General features: G+C 40.0%; 1 protein-coding gene across 6 annotated transcripts in view; it reads left to right on the top strand.

The window, feature by feature from the left end:
• Positions 1-71: 71 nt before the first annotated feature.
• The window catches only part of LOC117992930 (ankyrin repeat and SAM domain-containing protein 1A-like), a 123,397-nt gene continuing 101,580 nt past the window's right edge, over positions 72-21,888 (top strand). The window contains exons 1-7 of one of the 6 annotated variants that reach the window (XM_069506145.1): positions 72-321; positions 11,681-11,758; positions 11,997-12,150; positions 12,236-12,381; positions 15,306-15,431; positions 19,437-19,663; positions 20,580-20,682. In XM_069506145.1, the coding sequence (XP_069362246.1) occupies positions 212-321; positions 11,681-11,758; positions 11,997-12,150; positions 12,236-12,381; positions 15,306-15,431; positions 19,437-19,663; positions 20,580-20,682 (944 nt within the window). In that variant the 5' untranslated portion in view covers positions 72-211. Of the gene's footprint in view, positions 322-6,326; positions 6,463-7,444; positions 8,062-11,680; positions 11,759-11,996; positions 12,151-12,235; positions 12,382-15,305; positions 15,432-19,436; positions 19,664-20,579; positions 20,683-21,888 lie in introns of those variants that run through there. The other 5 variants (XM_069506146.1, XM_069506149.1, XM_069506148.1 and 2 more) reach the window with 5 other exon arrangements.

Here is a 21,888-nt window from a genome sequence, read left to right as displayed (position 1 = left end):
ATAATAAAGCATTAAAAAAGTTCGAAATTCGAATGTCATGATCTCGATATCGATTCCTTCGCCGGCCGCTAGAGCGCACTCACGTCTATGGTCTTCCAAAAATGGCGGTCCGATCAATGAAGTTGTAGTGTGTAGTGAAGTCTAGTGTAAAAAATTGCAATGATTGAAGTTTGTGTTATATTTGTGAGTGGTAAATACGATTAAATGGGCCATGGGAAAGGGCCAGGATTTGTTGAACGCAGCGCGGGCTGGCGACAAATGGACTGTCGAGAAAATAATAGGAATCTTGACCAAAAGGAGTGGTCCATTTACGAACTTTAGGTAAGTGTAATTTTGCGTATTACAATGAAATTATTGAATAAAAAATTATTTCCTAAGTCTTTAATTACAGTTCGCTTATGTTGGTACGTTAGTTAATGTCGATATTGATTGTAGAACTAGTAAAAAACAAGTTTTTGTATGTTTACTTCCACAACCTTAACAAGAGGTTGAATAATATACCTAGGTAAGTAGGTATAATGTATGAATAAAGGCCTTCTTGCAATTCCTTTAACGAGCACAACGAATAAAGAGATCTGGGCGACATTTACCAATTACAGTATATCTACGAAACAAGGACAATGAATAACAAATCTTTGTTTAGATAACTTGAAGATAGCTCATATCTGTGTGTAGTGGTGTGGTGCATAAGACGTATTTCAATCAGTACAAGGTGTACTACACCTTACAGGCTTACCTTATATTTTAAGTACTTATCTACATTGATGTTATTTACAATATCAATAAAACATGAGAGTGAAGTCAGTGTATTGGAATTAAAAACTACATACTAATAAAATACTACATAATACATACCTAATAAAACTTAATACCATTCCTATTTACTCCAGTGAAATAAAATAGCGCACTGCATCTTAAAGCCTAGATTCATTTTGAGTATCATATGAATATGTGGCATATGAAATCTGTTTTTGACTTTTCTTAGACTTTAGACAAAGCTAATAGGAGACAATCTTATGTAGAGATATAGGTAAATCTGTCTTGTTTTAACTCTGTTTTAAATCTGGGCATAGTCAAAGCATGCTATATTTATATACTTAGATTGAAGTATGCTCGGTAGATGTACACTGTTGGTAGGTATCCCGCATCCGACTGCGATCTGTTGAAGCGACTTCCACTTGCTGCTGTATTGCTCTGCTTTTATCTAGCTTCATCAAGCTCTTCTCTGCGACTCCTTTGATGTAGTCTACATACCACCCAGTGGTGTGCAAATTATAGAGGTATAAAAGCACTGCTTACCCGACTAGTAATAATTAAATGGCTATTTTTCATCAAGCCCTGCAAGTAAATAGGTTTCTACCTAAATGCCTACCTAGCTTCAGAGTCTGTACTCACCACCGAGTGTGGTACTTTAAGGTCACCAGTATTGTATAACCTAATAACTATTTATATTGAGATATATGAGAAAATAAAAGGCATATTAAAAATATATATATATTCAGACACACATATCAAGGTATCTACTACCTTAAATACCTTAAGCCATAGGTAACTTACAATGTATAATATGAACTAAGCTTGTCCCATTTTCCTTATTTTGTGTTGAGTGCTAGTGTTTGGACTAAATACCTAACTACGTGCTTTGGCTAAACCAAAGCTTTTATTGGTTCAACTGGACATTTAATAGTTAATTTAAGTAACAAAACAATAATGCCTGATACATATGTGGCAGACCTACGTGATTTACGTCATAAACTTTGGTGACTCTGCTATTTTTGAAAACAGGAAAACAAACAAACAGACAATTAATTCCACTTTTAGTATGGGTACCTTCAAGTCATGAATGAATAGGCATCTTCTAGGCAAGCATGCTCTATCTTAGGCTGCATCACCACTTGCCAGCAGGTTTGATTGCAGCCAAGGGTTATGAATTAAAAAAAAAACTATGTACTTTCCGTTTGTTAGTTTCACCTGTTTCTAAAGTAAGTAAGTTTAAATCCTAGTTACAGCCAAATAGTTTAACTTACAAAAATTTGTTTTCTAGGCTTTGTCACACTAAAAAAAGCTTCATATTTGATGATCAATATTATTATCAAAGGTTGGCCATAGTAGCAAAATAGATGCAACCCTCACAAACTTTTTTAATATTGAACTTTTAGTAGGAAAGTACCTATAATATTATGTAAAAAGATTTAAAACCTTAGTTTGATTTGACATCTTTCTTCTTTTTTACTTAAAAATCATTTCATGTGGAAATATGAAATTATACCATCGTTTGTGATCATAGGTCAAAAAATGATATTTTGTGGATTGGATCCATTTTGAATAACTACGTCTAATTATCAATCTACTTATACCTATAATACGCGACAGGTCGAGATGTCCATCGGGGTATGAGGCGGGGGGATGCCCCACACACCCTCACGTAACCCGCGCTATTCCGCATCCGGATTGCAATTTCGACCTGTCGCGTACTATAATATGTAAGTATAGTACCCGGCAAAAAATATTGCTCACCAAACTTTAGAAAAAGTTAACGGTTTCGCGGAGCGTTGTCTTTGTCGTTGAGGCCGACGAATCGTCAAGACAATAATATTATGAGGACATTTGAAGCATGCACATTTACACAATGACATTAACTTCATCGCGAGACCGGTTCCCATTAAACCACCGCTACGTGATTAGATTCGATAATTAAACTCAACAATAGGTAAGTATAATTATTCAAGCCAAACAAAAACAGTTCCATACAAAACGACTATTTCGCAACACTCGGTAAAGGCACATTCACAATAATCGATTTTAATTGACCGTGTAGGTATTTAGTTCGCATTTCAGTAATAACAAGCAAGTGCAGCTAAAATAATAAACAACATGTACCTACATCAAAGAACAAAGACATCAAAGTCAAAAGTCAAAGTCAAATGATTTATTCAAAATAGGTAATTAATAACTCTTTTTGAAGGTCAGATGTTGGATTTCTAAGATATAGTGGTGATAATTATTTCGCAAACTTAAAACTAAAGTTACGAGGGTTCCAAACGCGCCCAGGTCTGAGAAGAGCCCACAACAAACTCAGCCGGGTATTCTTTTTATTATCACCACTTTACAAAATTATTGAAACTTATTAGAACTATCACAATCCGTTAAGCAACTCATTCCCAAGCTTGCTTATCATTTAAATAATCCTTTACATTGTAATAGGATTTTTCAATTAGTTTACGTACTACCATACTAATATTATAAATGCGAAAGTGTGTCTGTCTGTCTGCTAGCCTTTCACGGCCCAACCGTTCAACCGATTTTGACGAAATTTGGTACAGAGATAGATAGCTTGCATCCCGGGAAAGGACAAAGGCTACTTATTATCCCGGAAAATCAAAGTTCCCACAGGATTTTCAAAAACCTAAATCCACGCGAACGAAGTCGCGGGCATCGTCTAGTTTTTAATACAACCTACTTATATTTAAATATGATTGCCTAATATTCAAAAATATGAGAACCAAACGCAACAGGTCGAGATGGCATTCGGGGTGGGGACGCCCCGCATACCCGCCCAGCCCCCGCGCTAACCCGGTACACCGGGTGCGGGTAACGTGCGGGTGTGCGGGGCGGCCCCCCGCCTTATACCCAGATTGCTATCTCGACCTGTCGCCTACTATACATTTGTATGGAAAGCGCTGGGGAGCACGCTAGGATTACTCTGAACTCTGCAGTAAACTTTCATTCAACTCTGGTCGATTAACTAATTAGTAATTACTAATTAGGTAGGTATAATCTATATCTATCTATACTATTATATAAAGAGGTAATGTCGTTAAGTTTGTTTGTAGGGGGTAATCTTTGGAACTACTGAACCGATTTTAAAAATTCTTTCACCAGTAGAAAGCTACATTATTCCTGAGTGACATAAGCTATACGGGATCTTGTAAAACCTAAATCTACGCAGGCGAAGCCGCGGGGATCAGCTAGTCGATCAATATAGCTATGGTAGCCTAGTGGTTAAAACGTCCGCCTTCCAATCGGAGGTCGGGGGTTCGATCCCAGGCACGCACCTCTAACTTTTCGGAGTTATGTGCGTTTTTAAGTAATTAAAATATCACTTACTTTAACGGTGAAAGAAAACATCGTGAGGAAACCTGCCTGAGAGTTCTCCATAATGTTCTCAAAGGTGTGTGAAGTCTGCCAATCCGCACTTGGCCAGCGTGGTAGACTATGGCCAAAACCCTTCTCACTCTGAGAGGAGACCCGTGCTCTGTAGTGAGCCGGCGATCGGTTGATCATGATGATGATGATGAATCGATCAATTAAACTCGATTTGTGAAAACACGCCCTAACATCACAAAATGGAGTCTAGGGAGAAATATCGAGATGCCAGCGAATAATCGCTATCTATTTAAGGAAGTGTACCTTAGGCCATTAAAGTCAAGTGTTTTGGCTCCGGGCCAGACGGCAATCGATGGTAAGAAGGTGCATTGAACCTAACTATCCATAAGCATATTGTATTAACCGACATAAAACACCTCTGTATGCAAGCATGCAGTTGACTTGAAGCATTAGAATTAATAAAGTAGCGAGCCTGAGATAAAATGGTTGGGTTTAACCAAGGTTTAACTAACTTTTGTTTTAGGTCAAGACTTCTTTGTCTTGTTTTAGGTTTAGACTAGATCTATATTAAAATGAAACAGTTAAATACTTAGGTCACATAATCGTCAATCGATAGAGGTCCACTGCTGGACATAGGTCTCTTGTAGATGGCATCCACATTCCACAAGCCATGGTCTTGCGCCGCGCCTTGAATCTAGCTGGCTCCCTGTGACTCGTATGTGACTCGTTTGATATCGTCTGTCTATAATGGTCTATAGTATATTACTATGCTGTTATAGCGGCAATAGAAATACATATTCTGTGAATATTTCAACTTCCCATCACACCCCACCTATTACGGTTCCCGAGATATAGCCCGCTGACAGACAGACGGACGGACGGCTACCGGAGTCTTAGTAAACGGGTCCCGTTCGCACGTTTCGGGTACGGAACCCTAAAAAAAGAAACGCTACACGGTTGTCCAAATAATAATTCTATATCATTAAACAAGTGGGTTATCTACTTAGTTTACTTTTAATAACCTTAACGTTAAATAACGAAACTCATTGTTAAGCACATGTGAGATAAGAGGAGATAACGGATCGCGTAACGTTATACGACCGTTGTTTGTTTGTTTGTTATAAAACATACAGTACTTAAACGAACTCTGAAAGTAAGTACGTATAATAGGCGAGGACTGTGGGCACCTGTGGGCAGTGGCGTGCACAGGGTTTGAAGCCAAGGCAGGCATTAGTTAGATAGGAACCTGTTTACAGGCAGGTCATGATGTAAAATTTGCATTGAGCTATTGCAACAGGGGTAAGCAGTGCATTTATGCCTCTATGACCTGCACGCCACTGCCTGTGGGGATTGTTTCTACTCATCATCATGATCAACCCATAGCCGGCTCACTACAGAGCACAGGTCTCCTCTCAGTATGAGAAGGGTTTGGCCATAGTCCACCACGCTGTACAAGTGCTGATTGGCAGACTTCACACACCTTTGAGAACATTATGGAGAACTCTCAGGCTTTCCTTCACCGTTAAAGCGATTGATATTTAATTTCTTGAAACGCACATAACTCCGTAAAGTTAGAGAAGAGCGTGCCCGGGATCGAACCTCGGACCCCTCGACCGAAACGCAGACGAGTGACTTCTTAACCACTAGGCTATCATATGCATCATCGTTATTTACCTATACTTATGTATGAATCAAATTTTAATTACGTAAATTAAAATTTGGCTTTGGCAGCACCACCCACAAAGGGTATCAGCGAAATAAATTAGTAATTAGGTACTTAACATATTTGAAAAATAATAAAATATTCACATATTGAATAATAATAATAATAATAATATAATATACTTATAAAGTTTTTTCTACAATGACGTAAAGTACTTAGCTAGGTACCAAGAAAGTGTTCACTCTAATTCAAATTAGACCGCCGCCGCCGCACAGGCTCAAATGCCCCAAAACAACAGTTACGAGTGAAAATACCGCAATAAAAACCAACTTCCAACCTGTTGCCTGATGAATCACCTCGCCGTTCGTCCTCCTATATACCTATGCTAGTTTTTGAATCATTTGTGGTCGGAACCTTTGCGATAGTGGCCTCTCTACGGTTCGTTCTTGTAAATATTATAAAACAATATTTGCACAGTAATTCGTTATAGTGATATGGAGAAACGTGACTTTTAACGGTCCCGTACTGACCAGTGACCTAGCTCCGTACTTAGCGCGCGATTAGTCACAGCCTAATATTTGCAGTGTTTAAGTATTAGAACTGCGATATAAGTTTGTTGACATGACGCGGACGTTCGGATTACAGTGTACCAGTCAGTCGCTTGTGCTGTGGAAACTTAGGCTGTGTTATGGGTTGGTATAACTTGAAGATTTCTTTAAACTGATAAGTAACAATTTACTTCAGTACTAGTTAGGTAACTATTGACTCTTTTTATTTATACCTACCTAATTCATAACAGATCTCCAATTCGCTTGTCCACGTCCCTAGGCTTTGCCTGGGCATTCGGGTTGATGACTGCGGAAGCCAACCCATCATACACATAGGCACCTTATGTTTACTAAATAATGTCCGCAACTTCGTTTGTATGGATTGATTCAGGTTTTTTAAATCCCGTGGAAACTCTTTGATTTTCCGGAAACAAGTAAACTATGTTTGTCTCCGGATGCAAAATATAACTAGCTGACCCGGCGAACTTCGTACCGCCTAACAGTCAATTCTTTTAGTTATACTTATTCTATTTTAGACACCGGGTCAGCCTTCCCGGACCTCTCTACCAACACTTAAGCTTTATGATATGGTATTAAAGTTCAAATTGACTTTTAAGTATTATTACGAATCTTTTGTATGGGAACATAGAAAAGTGTTGTTTTAGACTTTCAAGGCAATTTTTTTTTAAGTTTTTCTCGCCGTAAGAACCATCCTCGTACTTCCAGGAATATTATAAAAAAAGAATTAGCGAAATCAGTTCAGCTGTTCTCGAGATTTGCGCTTAACAAACATATTCAGCGATTACATTTTTGTATAAAGAAAAGAAGAAGATATGTATGTATTTCTGTACCTGTCAAATTGGTTAAGCGGATGGGTCGTGAAAAGGTACCTAACAGAATAGACTCACTTTTAACATTATAATATTAAGTAGTACCTATGGATTAATATCAAACGATCATTAATAAATATAATAACATTCGCAATAGATACATTTCCTTGAACCACTTGTATTATCTTATCAAACTTTATCGTCACTTTGCATTTATGGTCCGGCTTCATTAAATATTGCCCTGCCTAGTCTACTTGTTACTTTCATACCTTTTTCGTGTACCAACCCAATATTTTACATAATAGGTTGTGTATTGGGGAACCAGTTTCCAGAGATGGGGATCTCCTGTGACTCATGCCGATACAACGCAGTGACTAACGAACTGTCATAGAATGCCTGTGTAAAAAATTGGCTTTGTGTTCGGGACCTGTTAAAAGATAATGTTTTTGTACTTGAAGAGGGTGATTTGATTAAAAAAGTATCTAAAATAGTTTGATATGTGTGTGCGTTGAGTCTCAAAAAGTTGTGATATAATAGTGATTTTAGTAGAAAAGTGCACTAATTTAGTTGCCGTGATTTATTTGGAAATATTCCATATGAATCGAATGAAAATGTAATTTGATTCTAGGTAGAATATAGGTGACTTCAGTATCCATTGAATCTAAAAAGTTGTAAAATATGAGTGATTTGAGTACACTGATTTATCGGTTGTGTAAATTCATTTAGAAATTTTGAATTTATCAAAAAATAAGGGTATTGATTCTAGGTAGAATATGGGTGATTTCAATAGGAACGTGAATTGTTTTAGCGGTTTCCATGTGTGTGATAGTGTGTGCGATGCCAAATACCACATTTATAGGAACTGCGTGAAAGCGAAAAAGAAAATTAAAGAGAAAATATTCGATTTTGATAGGTGAGTGGGGAATTATTTAATGTACCTTATGAACTAAATATCTATGTGTACACATAAACTAGATACCTATATCTAGTTCGCGACAAATAGCAATTATTGGGGTATGAGGCGGGGGGACGCCCCCGACAACCGCACGTCAACCGCGCTATCCCGCACCGGGTTAGCGCGAAGGCTTTGCGGGTGTGCGGGGTGCCCCCACCCCAATTGCCATCTCGACCTGTCGCGTAGGTACTATGCCTACCTGATATTCCGTATTAGGTATCAGTTCACTTGAATGAGTAATTATTAAATAAAAGATGCGGAAATCTTTATAGCTTCCCTAAATTAAAATGAAGTAACAAGTAGTTACATAAATTATAACAAAATTTATAAAACGTACTTAATATTAGTTTAGTTGGTACCTATTTCCAAGATTTCTTCGAGTTAATGTTTATCGTACTTTGGTCTTGGATAGAGTGAAAAAATCAGAAACCTGTTTTAGATATTTAAGCAAGGTTTTTATTAATTTATGTTAATTAAAAAAACATAATATTATTAAAATATACTTAAATAGAATAATTAGAACAATCGTGAAACGTTATCTAATTTTTTTTAAACTCTACATTATGGTAACTTATCGGCCTTTGGAATGACATTTCGGCTTTGTAGAGCGTTGTCTCTGTCTCTCATACCCATATGACGTTTTGTCGGTCTCAACGACAGGGACAACGCTCTACAAATCTGCTATCACCTTCTAAAGGTCGATGAACATTACTTTCGGCCGCGTAGGTACCTTCGATCTAGGAAAAACTGAAATTATACAAAACATATTGACTCAAAATATAGGTAGGTACCTAACGCGATTATTAAAAATCAAATGCCATACGACTAAATAAATTATTACTCTTCCATAATTATTTTAGCTTCTTACATTACAGATTATATTTGTTGTAGTTTACTTAGGTAGGTACCTAGGTAAGTCATGGAAGAATAAATAAAACTTGTTTTGGACGCAAAGTCTTCACAAATTCCTGTTTATTTGAATATAATTTAATTATATTCATAGAATAATCCAAAACCTTATATTATTCAATTCTAAAAATGTATGAAAAATCTTAAATATTCTATGCGATGTGAACATGTTGCTTCGAGCCTCATAGTCCTACAAAGTCTATTTTTTTATATTTTCTTCAGAATAGTATTAGAAATCACTTCATGCATTGCCAGACACTTAGTATGGTGGTAGCCCCCTGCCAGACACCTGACCCCCCACGGACAAACATCCAGTGTTGGGGACAACACGCAGATAAACTTTCAGCTTTAATAAGGCAGGTCTGCCACGCGTTAGCTCTTAGACCATAACGTGTTATGCATTGGTCGGTCGTCCTTATCAATAAATCTTGTACTTATAGATTTTTTCGAAAATGTGACTTAATATCATTCTTATAAAAGATAAATTAGAAAAGCACGTGGTTCAACCTTGTCGGCCTTGGTGATTACTTGGAAACTAATCACTACCCAATACCCATATTGCAAATGCGAAGAGTGTGTTTGTTTGCTGTTAGTTTATTGGTTTGACCAAAGCAACGGATCGACCTGATTTTTTGCATGGGTATAGTTAAAGATCGGTGAGAGTGACATAGGCTACTTTTTATTCCGGAAAATCAAACAGTTCCCACGGGATTTAAAAACCTAAATCCACGCGAATGAAGTCGCGGGCATCAGTTAGTATGTAATAGGTATAAGGTAAAGCCACAGGGTATAGCCAATGACACATTGGCTCTCTACTCGGTTTTATATTGAAAACCCATGTAATTCTGGTTATGTTAAATGTAGGCGTTAGTTATTATGGTCTTGTTTAATTTTAGACAAGTGTTTTGGAACGGTTTTATTAATAACTAGCTTATGCTCGCGACTTCGTCCGCGTGGATTACACAAATTTCAAACCCCTATTTCACTGTTAGGGGTTGAATTTTCAAAAATCCTTTCTTAGCGGATGCAAACGTCATAATAGCTATCTGCATGCCAAATTTCAGCCCGATCTGTCCAGTAGTTTGAGCTGTGCGTTGATAGATCAGTCAGTCAGTCACTCACCTTTTCCTTTTATATATTTAGATTTCTTTGCTTTAAAATTTAAATACGTACATAGCATAGCATGGTGGGTGGTTATTTCATTTTATTTTTATGACGTCCAGGAAACAGGTCAGTCAGCCTAACTGAAGAAGGTAACCTATTTAATCAGGGAGAGGGAAAACCACAAAATAGTTGTACAAATAATTATTATTCTAAATTAAATTAATTATTATATTATACACGGAAAATAATTGATATCATAGCATAGATATAGTCAGCGACAACGAAGTGATACCATAAGGGTTCCTTTTTAGGGTCCCGTACCTCAAAAGGAAAAACGGAACCCTTCTAGGATCACTTTGTTGTCTGTCTGTCTGTCTGTCAAGAAACCTACAGGGTACTTCCAATTGACCTAGAATCATGAAATTTGGCAGGTAGGTAGATCTTATAGCTGACATTTGGGGAAAAATCTGAAAACCGTGAATTTAGGGTTAGATCACACAAAAAATATTAAATTGTGGTCATGAACTAATAATTAGTATTTTCAACTTTCGAAGTGAGTGACTAAATCACGTGGGGTATCATATGAAAGATCTTCACCTGTACATTCTAAAACAGATTTTTATTTATTTTTATGCATCATAGTTTTTAAATTATCGTGCAAAATGTCTAAAAAATATAACTGTAGTACGGAACCCTCATTGCGCGAGCCTGACTCGCACTTGGCCGGTTTTTTCCTTTTGAGGTACGGAACAATTAAAATTGTAGAACTGTTAAGATTTGAACCTACGTCTTCTGGGAAATGCGCCCGACGGCCTTGACTGCTAGCTTGGCCGACAAATTATTTACACCACCCAAATTCATCAAATAATTCCGGTTATCTTGCAAGACCGGAATTAACTTGCGAGAACGGAGATTGCGGAAGATTGCGAGACGGGAGGAGACGCCGGCCTGCCACGAGTGTGGTGCACCAGAAGATACGGCACATCACACTTTGGTAGAGTGTGCGGCATGGGGACCCCAGCGGCACATCCTGTCGTCGACCCTCAGAGGAAGCCTCTCACTTTCAAATGCAATAGACGAGATGATCAGTAGTGAGACCAGCTGGGGCGTAATGGCCTCCTTCTGTGAAACTGTCATATCACTGAAGGAGGCCGCGGAGCGGGAACGAGAGCTGGACGCCGACGCCCACCCGCTCCGCAGAAGAAGACAGGGGAGGAGAAGGAGACAGTATGCTCACCTTCTCCGGCCCTAGGCATTGGGAGTAAACTTGTGCCGGCCCAACGCCAGGACGTCTCAGTCGCATCCGATATCCGGGATCCTGAGACGTCTTATACTTGACGCGGACGGCACCGCTGGGTTTTTTAGTGGGTATGCTGATGGCGGTTAAACAAACCGCGAGTGAGTCCCACATACCCGCCCTTGTGCGGCATGCCTAATAGCATTTTTACCAGCGGAAAAAAAAAAAAAAAAAAAAAAAAAAAAAAAAAAGGTTCGAATCCTACCGACTGCGAATAGTTTTTTAATTTGAGTTTTTTTTTTTAAATTTTGTTTTTCTTTGTTGCAGTTTAAGAAAATGTGGCCTAAATGTGCAAGATGACACTGGCTACACTCCGCTTCACCACGCATGTCTCAATGGTCATACGTAAGTTTTTTTTTAAATATTTTTTTCTAAAATTTTACCAATTTTTAGGGTTCCGTACCTCAAAAGGAAAAACGGAACCCTTATAGGATCACTTTGTTTTCTGTCTGTCTGTCTGTTTGTCTGTCCGTCTGTCTGTCAAGAAACCTACAGGGTACTTCCCGTTGACCTAGAATCATGAAATTTGGCAGGCACTTCAAAGAAGATGGGTCTTGATTTGAAATGTCACTCTTTGTTACAGAGAGGTAGTCCGCCTTCTCCTATCGGCTGGCGCGTCGCCGTCCGTCGTGGACAAGACGGGCGCTTCGCCCCTCCACCTGGCGGCGTGGAAGGGCGATTCAGCCATTGTTACCATGCTGCTAGCTCACAACCCACCTGTAAATATAGATTTAGTGGTAAGTTACACGAAATCTGTTCATCAAGAATGTTAAAATACTTATAAAATATTTCGCTTGTTCATTTTGTTTGTTATTTGCGCAGACAGCGAATCAAGAAACGCCACTAATAATGGCAGCGCAATATGGCTCCGTGAACGTGGTTGCTCAACTAGTGGACAGGGGGGCTGACGTCACTTTGCGGAACGTTAAGGACGAATCAGCTCTGGACCTGGCTGCTCAATATGGCAGGTAAGACAAGGATTACAACGTACTTATGATAGGATAATATGAAACAAGGTAGCGCAATATGGCTCCGTGTACGTTGTTGCTCAACTAGTGGACAGGGGGACTGGCGTCACTTTGCGGAACGTTAAGGACGAATCAGCTCTGGACCTGGCTGCTCAATATGGCAGGTAAGACAAGGATTACAGCGTACTTATGATAGGATAATATGAAACATGATAGCGCAATATTGCTCCGTGAACGTGGTTGCTCAACTAGTGGACAGGGGGGGCTGACGTCACCTTGCGGAACGTTAAGGACGAATCAGCTCTGGACCTGGCTGCTCAATATGACAGGTAAGACAAGGATTACAGCGTACTTATGATAGGATAATATGAAACAAGGTAGCGCAATATGGCTCCGTGAACGTGGTTGCTCAACTAGTGGACAGGGGGGCTGACGTCACCTTGCGGAACGTTAAGGACGAATCAGCTCTGGACCTGGCTGCTCAATATGGCAGGTAAGACAAGGATTACAGTGTACTTATGATAGGATAATATGAAACAAGGTAGCGCAATATGGCTCCGTGTACGTTGTTGCTCAACTAGTGGACAGGGGGACTGGCGTCACTTTGCGGAACGTTAAGGACGAATCAGCTCTGGACCTGGCTGCTCAATATGGCAGGTAAGACAAGGATTCCAGCGTACTTATGACAGGATAATATGAAACATGATAGCGCAATATTGCTCCGTGAACGTGGTTGCTCAACTAGTGGACAGGGGGGGCTGACGTCACCTTGCGGAACGTTAAGGACGAATCAGCTCTGGACCTGGCTGCTCAATATGACAGGTAAGACAAGGATTACAGCGTACTTATGATAGGATAATATGAAACAAGGTAGCGCAATATGGCTCCGTGAACGTGGTTGCTCAACTAGTGGACAGGGGGGCTGACGTCACCTTGCGGAACGTTAAGGACGAATCAGCTCTGGACCTGGCTGCTCAATATGGCAGGTAAGACAAGGATTACAGTGTACTTATGATAGGATAATATGAAACAAGGTAGCGCAATATGGCTCCGTGTACGTTGTTGCTCAACTAGTGGACAGGGGGACTGGCGTCACTTTGCGGAACGTTAAGGACGAATCAGCTCTGGACCTGGCTGCTCAATATGGCAGGTAAGACAAGGATTACAACGTCCTTATGATAGCATAATATGAAAGAAGGTAGCGCAATATGGCTTCGTGAACGTGGTTGCTCAACTAGTGGACCGGGGGGCTGACGTCACTTTGCGGAACGTTTTGTCTGTTTTGGCGGATTATAGGGAATTAAGCTTGTGGTTCCTTATATTATTGTATTATTAGCATTGTACTTCCGCAAAATAACGCCTGCTTATTTTGGAATTTAAATTAGAATTTGTTTTAGAGTAATAAACATATAATATCATTATATATTTTGTGGTTTTGCGTTAGAAATACTGTAGGTAGGTATATCACGCCAGTAATTACTATTTCGTGGTAACAGTTAGCAGTATTTGAGTACCCGTTTATAGTCCGTGACAGGTTGAGATGGCAATCGGGGTATGAGGGTTTAGCGCGGTGGTTCCCTCCCCGAGTGCCATCTCGACCTGTCGCGTACCCTGTGGTTTTGCGTAAGTATAATCCTATAAAACTTTGCGAAGCGTAAACATACATACCTACTAAACTATCTCTTTGAGAGCGCGGTCTTTAGAAATTAGATTTTAGCTACTTAGGGATAGTTTGCGGACGGACACAACTTCGTTTCTGTATTTATGTGGTTATGTGGAGTACCTACCTAGGTAAAACTTACTACTCCCTGGTCAGTTTATGCTATACTAGATGATTTGTTGTGGGCTCTTCTCAGACCTGGGCGCGTTTGGAACCCTCGTAGCTTTAGTTTTAAGTTTGCGTTATAATTATCACCACTATATCTAACAAATCTAACACCATACCAGACCATCAATAAGAGTAATTTATTACCTATTTTGAATAAATCATTTGACTTTGACTTTGATACCCGCGACTTCGTCCGCGTGGATTTAGATTTTTAAAAATCCCATAGGAACTCTTTGATTTTCCGGGATAAAAAGTAGCCTATGTCCTTCCCAGAGATCGAAGCTATCTCTGTACCAAATCATCGAAATCGGTTGAATGGATGGGCCGTGAAAGGCTAGCAGACAGACAGACAGACAGACACACTTTCGCATTTATAATATTAGTATGGATTATATAAAGTTTTACATATTTGCCGTTTTGCTCTATTTTCCCCTTAGGTGTTGTGAGATGTTGTAATAGTACAGAGATACCACGGGATTTTTGAAAACCTTAATCCTAGCGAGCGGGTCCTCTTGACGCCCTTCGGGTATGAAACCTAAACGCATGTCCGATTTTTAGGCGCCATTTCCACGGACGAGAGAATTGTGGCGATAGTTTCGCCGCGCCATCAAATTCGATACAACTCATATAGAACAATCTCCAAATGGCGATATTATTGCCGACGATTGTAGGTCGGACTCGTTGCGATTTCCATGGACGAGAGAATTGCGGCGATAGTCTCGCAGCGCCACCAAATACGATACAACTCATAAAGAACAATCTCCACAGGGCCATACTATCGCTGACGATAGTAGGTCGGACTCGTTGCGATTCCCTCGCCTCGTTGAGAGTGCGCCAAGTTTGGTATTTTAGGGCCTGGCACTTGCCCCCTACTACTCTGCTACTAGCAACTATAATATAGCAACCCTTGTGGTATCTTATAGTTTGTCTGCAGTCTGCACCTTTCTTCTACTATGTGTGTCCTAAGAAAATATCATTATTGTATTTTTTATTTTTTTTATTTTATAACTAAAGTTTCTTATATGTTGCACCTTATATGTTGTTTCTTATATGTTGTACCTGTTGCATGTCATAATGAGCAACATATTGTTACCAGGTTGCCGACCGTGAAGCATTTGTTAGCCACGCATCCAACGTTGGTGCACCACTACAAGTACCCGAATTGGAGGGTGCACAAGTTCTCCTCCACCCCCCTACACAGAGCCGCCAAAAATGGACATGTGTAAGTTTTACTCTCATCTCTACTGTTACTGACTATACTCTGTCCGATCGCTCCTGGCACGCGGAGTCATGAAACGTTTTAACGGAGTAGTGCATAATGGCGGACGTATGCATTCAATAGGAAAATGCAGGACCTATAGTATGTGACAGGTCGAGAAGACAATCGGGGGACGACGACGACGACGACGACGACGACGACGACGACACGCCCCGCATACCTGTATAGCCCCCGCGCTAATCCGGTGCGGGAGAACGCGAGTCCCCGAGAAATGCAGGGCCCCGATTGCCATCATGACCTGTCGTGTACTATAACTGCCTATGCGTACACACATCCATTCACTGTCGACTTGAGCTTTTTTAGTGAATTGTTTAAGTAATGATAGGCAATATGTATAGTCATCATGATCAACCCATCACCGGCTCACTACAGAGCACAGGTCTCCTCTCAGAGTGAGAAGGGTTTTGACCGTAGACTTTGAGAGCTTTATGGAGAACTCTCAGGCATTTCCTTCACCGCTAAAGCAAGTGATGTTTAATTAATTAAAACGCACATAACTCCGAAAAGTTAGAGGTGCGTGCCCGGGATCGGCTTCCCGACCTCCGATTAGAAGGCGGACGTCCTAACCACTAGGCTGTCACAGCTTATAATATGTATAGTAGTTGTCTGTAAATAGTGCAATTTTATACAATTACCAAGTAATCCTATTCCACCGCTTTTCGTACTGTAACAAGCGGCGCAACTATTTATTGTTGAATATTAATATATGCTAATGTAAAGGCGTGTACACACGCATTGCGTATTCATATTCGTTCGTTATAACGCTTCAACGTGCCTCGTTGGCGGATTCGCTCTGAATTATTGTGAACGCGGGGTGTCAGAAATTGTTTATTATTCACATTTATGATGCTTGGTACGTAACTACGTGTCTGTTATAAGTCCCGCAAATTGCTATTACGCTGTAACCATGTCTCATTAACATCGAAATGGCGTCATTTTGATGTAAGTCGAAATAATAATATACCATCAGCTCGAAACTTCAGTCTAGTGCTGCCGTCACTAAAATGGCGGCCACGCGCGTTAGCAATTTGAGGGAATTTAGTTTATGTACTTTAACACTGGTTAAATGACTAAAGGGTTGCCCTTTAGTCATTTGCACAATGCAATCCAATCCATCGGCTTATATGCGTCGACTGCTGGGCATAGGCCATTTCAAGAGGGCGCCACCAAACAGTCCCCCAGCTTCCTCATCCACCCGCCCCCCGCCACTTTCTTTAGGTCATCGGTCCAAGTGACAGGCCCTCCTACACTGCGCTTACCCGTCATGTGGTCTCCACTGCCTCGGTAATACATCGGCCGTCGATTCTGCGACAGACATGAACTGCCTATTGCCACTTCAGCTTACTAATCCTTTGAGCTATGTCAACCGCTTTAGTTCTTATGCGAATTCTTCGTTCTGGATTTTATCCCTGAGTGTGATACCCACTCTCTATAGAGTCAACCGCTACTTTCTATAAAGAGTTGGTACAAAAACAAAAGTGAGTTGTCAAGCTACCAAATTTGGGCTATTTAAATATTATTTCCTACACTGCACAGACGTTGTGTGGGATTCCCAAGAAAATTTTCCTGTTATGGACCTTTGGCCTGTTGATGTGGATTGGATTTTGTTGAATGTCATGACAGTCGAACATTCTTTTTAAACGTGTGCTAAATTTCGGCCGGATTTATCGAAATTTTGACCAGATTATTTTTTAATTTTTGGAGACCACCATTTTATTTTTTTAGTTACCAGTTTATTCATGGATTTTTAAAGTAGCGTTAAAATCTGGAATGGTCCTCTTTCGTCTTTAGGGGTCATTTGATAGCATCTGACCTCCCTGGAAAAGGGTCCTAACGTTAATCCTGAAGTGTAGATATTTATAATCAATCAATCAATCAGCCTGTTTGCGTCCACTGCTGAACATAGGTCTTCCCAAGAGCACGCCACCACGATATTTATAAGGATAAACATAATTAAATACTTTTCTTTTATGTAAAACAAACAATACGACCATTCGCCAATGAATAAAACCGGTCAAGTGCCAGTCGGACTCGCACATTTTTCATTTTTTTGGCAGCCATTTTAATTTTTTTATAATTTGTTGTTTTTCAGTAGTTACACATTTTACAAAATTTCAACACTACCTATCACGGTTCACGAGATACAGCTCGCTGGCAGACAAACGGAGACGGACGAACAGCGGAGGCTTAGTAATAGGGTCTGGATGTTGGCACCCTTCGGGTACGGAACCCTGAAAAACTGAAAATGCGTGTAAAACGCATAAATATGCAGCGTCAACTGGATTCGTTACACTTGCACATGAATATTCAGCGGATTGATTCGTGACGTGGAGATATTTGTCGACCATATTTGTTGATCCTGATTGATTGATAGCTGAAAAAAACCTGTTCGAGCCGTAGCCTATGATTTTTTTACAATGTGATATTTTCATTTTTGTGTGCTTTGTGAGGCTTTGAATCCTTATTAGTTCAACGGTTAAAGGAGCGGACTGAAATCCACGGCTCGGATGGTCTACGGCTCAGACCAGCAAACCCCACCCCGTTGCACTATTTGTCGTACCTACTCCTAGCACAAGTTTTACGCTTAGTTGGAGGGGAAAGGAGAATATTAGTCATGACAAAACACGGCTAAAAATGTTCAACAGATTGATTCGTGACGTGGAGATATTTGTCGACCATATTAATTGTTGATAGGTACTGATTGGTTGATAGTAAAGATGGGCGTTATTGGCTATTTACGGCAACGGTTAATCAACAGTTACTTAGTTTCAATACCGATATTGTTAACCGTTGCTGAATATCGGTATCAGAGTTGTGTTTCAACTAATTTAATATGCGCAACGCGCAGCGGTTTCCGTAGTAGTAACTAAGCTAGCTGCCGTATCAATACCGTCTGTATAGCTAGCGCGCGCATATTCACTAAAATAAAACCAATTTTACTTTCATGAATATCGTGAAGTAATCACAACCTTAAGTTCATAGCAGTAAAGTTTAATTTGATCATTGACATAGGTCAAACTATAGTGGACGCCTGCACGAATAGTTTGCCACAGTCCAGTTAACCAAAAACATTTCATGAAGATTGATAAACCAAAGAGGACCTTATCTCTATTACTCTAAGGCTAACTGTATTTAGAATGATAGATCAAAGTGTAATGGACAAGTACTTGTACAGTTAAGCCTTAGCGTAATAGAGATAAGGTCGGCTTTGGTTTACCAAGTTCTTAGTTACTAAGCCGGTAGCCAATAACCGCTCCTTCTCAGCTTTCAGTGAAAGAAAGAAAGAGAAGGCATAATTATTGCGTTTCTAGTTACCAAAAAACTAAACAATGCATTGTCAGTTGCCAGTTGGCAGTGTTGCGTTGTCAGGTGGTTCGTCATAGATGATAACTGAAAACCGTTGCTAGCTACGACAATAACGCTACGGTACGCTATAGGCACGGCAGCGGTTTTCAGTTAAGTTAAGCTATAGCGGACACATGTCTAGTTGATAGCAGAAAAAACTGTTCGAGCCGTTAGCTACAAGCCATCAAATAAGATTGTTTCAGGGTCCGCACCTGAAGGGTGGCAATGGGACCCTATTACTCCGCTGTCCGTCCATCTGTCAGCCCGTCTATGTCTGTCAGTCGGCTGTATCGTGAACCGTCATAAGTAGAGAGTTGAAATTTTCACAGAATGTGTATTTATGTTGTCGTTATAACCACAAAATATAGTACGCTACAGGTTGAGATGGAAATCGGGGAGAGAAATCGCACATCCGCACAGCCCCCGTGCTAACCCGGTGCGGGCGAGTGCGGATGTGCGGGGCGTCCTCCCGCCTCATACCCCGATTGCAATCTCGACCTGTCGCGGACTATACTTACATAAGTCTCAGTTTAAGCTACGAAAAAGACTCGGATCCAATCCGTGGGTATGCATCAAGTCTAACAGGTTACATTTTTATAACAGGGAGGTTGTCCAACTCCTACTAGCAGCGGGAATAGATCCCAACATACGCACGAACTCCGGCACCCCACTACACGAAGCCGCCTGCTTCGGCAAGGCTTCAGTCGTGAGGATATTACTAGAAGCTGGTGCAGACCTGAACGAAGTGGATGGAAGAGACAAGACTGTTGAGGAACTCCTTGCCGATTATTCAGAAGAGGCAACGAGGCGAGTAAGACGAGCGATAAGAGGTAGGTTTAAAAGTATAAGTGGTAAACATTACATTTGCAGCGATCCCACTTCTGATATTCTAGATGAAGCTTCCACAAATCGTCATGAGTTAAAACACAAGGTGACGTAAACAACAATAAAGCCAGATTATAATAATGCTCTAGCAAAGCTTGAGTAGTTAGAATATTACTAGACGCGGGTGCAGACTGGAACGAAGTGGATGGAAGAGACAAGACTGTTGAGGAACTCCTTGCCGATTATTCAGAAGAGGCAATGAGGCGAGTGAGACGAGCGATAAGAGGTAGGTGAGTGGTACACAACATTTGCAGCGATCCCACTTCTGATACGAACCTCCAACAAAATGATCGCTCCCTTTACATTTCAATATGTCAGTCACATTGGGACTAAATTCTATTGTACACAGTTTCTAAATCAAACTTAAATGACAGGTCTAAATGTCATCATCATCATCATCATGATCAACGCATCGCCGGTTCACTACAGAGCACGAGTCTCCTCTCAGAGTGAGAATGGTTTTGGCCATAGTCTACCACGCTGGCCAAGTGCGGGTTGGCAGACTACACACACCTTTGAGAACATTATGGGGAACTCTCAGGCATTCAGGTATCCTCACGATGTTTTCATTCACCGTTAAAGCAAGTGGTATTATAATTACTTGAAAACGCAAATAAATCTGAAAAGTTAAAGGGTCGTGCCCGGGATCGAACTCCAGACCTACGATTAGTCCTGACCATTAGGCTATCACAGCTTCTAATGTAACAACACACACACACACACACACACACACACACACACACACACACACACACACACACACACACACACACACACACACACACACACACACGCATACACGTTACATATTTTGCCCCTAGCCGTAGAATGATTAAAAGCAAAGCAAGTTTTTATTGGCAGAATTCAAAAACTCGTCGAGGAATAACTACGAAAGTGAAGAGGAACCGCGGCCATACTCGATACAAGACTGCAGTCCCACAAGCTACCCGCATATACCTGTAATGTGAGTTCAGTTTGCATTGTTGTAGAGTACAATTTACAATGACATTATATTCTACTTCTTCCTTTGCAATACACCCTTGGTATTGCGTGAAACGAGTCCAGTCCAACTTTTAGTATGCTCTTAGCGACGTTTTTATCTTTCACGGATATTTGAATAAAGTTTTTGTAGAGTCGCGATCTGTCATTTCCAATTAAATTTCAAATAATTCTTTATTTGCAGAAACTCATTTTTAGATAGTGTTTTGCAGTAGAAATATTTCTCACTATCGATTCAAATTTTTAAAAATTTCTCTCCGTAAGAACTATCCTCGTACTTCAAGGAATATTATAAAAAAAGAATTAGCGAAATCGGTTCAGCTGTTCTCGAGATTTGCGATGAGCAACACATTTAGTGATTCATTTTTTTATTATAGATTACATAGTCAGGCGATCTTTGTATAAAAATCACTTAATCACACATGATACAATAACTATAATTATGAAGCGAGGCATTTTGTGTGTTGAGAGCATACTAAAACTACGGCGTGAACTTTTTCCTACTACACTACCTACCCTAAAAATTTAGTACTAAGTGATTTTTTAAAAAAAATGGCAGTCAGTGGGGACTGTATGGCATAACAGTGACTTTTTTTGTTGGAGTTTCAAATCAGTATCAAATTTACTCATCCCAAAACCGCCCAATGCACCTAAAGTTTTATGTTTTAAAACATCACTGGATATACATAACTTGCAATGCAATATGACGTGTTCGTATTCAAACTTTACATAATAATACAAAAATGATCATACAATTTATAAATTCTGCATCCAAAATGTCTAATAATTTAAATTCATCCTCTTATAAAATTTAGTATAGGTACATATTTGCAAAAATGTTTAAAACTAAAACAATCCGTGTTAAATGAACAAAATAATGGAGTTTTTAATGCTATAATTCTTCTTTCTGTTGCATGTATTTGTTTGCTTTTTAACCCACTAACATTGCATGCCTCTACTTCAAACTTAAATTATGTATGCCCTTTAATGTTAAACGTATTCAAATAACTAGACGGCTTGCGGTTTCTCTAAAAGTCCGCGTCACGAAGGGGAGCGCAAAGGAATCTCTCTAATTACTCGAAAGATGCTCTCGACAAGAGGATCTAAACATTCACTTTTAATTGGAGAGCGAGCGTCTCAATTATGACACACGACGCGCTACCTTTGAACT

This window comes from Maniola hyperantus, chromosome 22 (assembly GCF_902806685.2).
Source record: "Maniola hyperantus chromosome 22, iAphHyp1.2, whole genome shotgun sequence".
NCBI lineage: Eukaryota > Metazoa > Arthropoda > Insecta > Lepidoptera > Nymphalidae > Maniola > Maniola hyperantus.
Note: the sequence above shows the minus strand (reverse complement) of the source record. Positions and strands in the feature narration are given on the sequence as shown.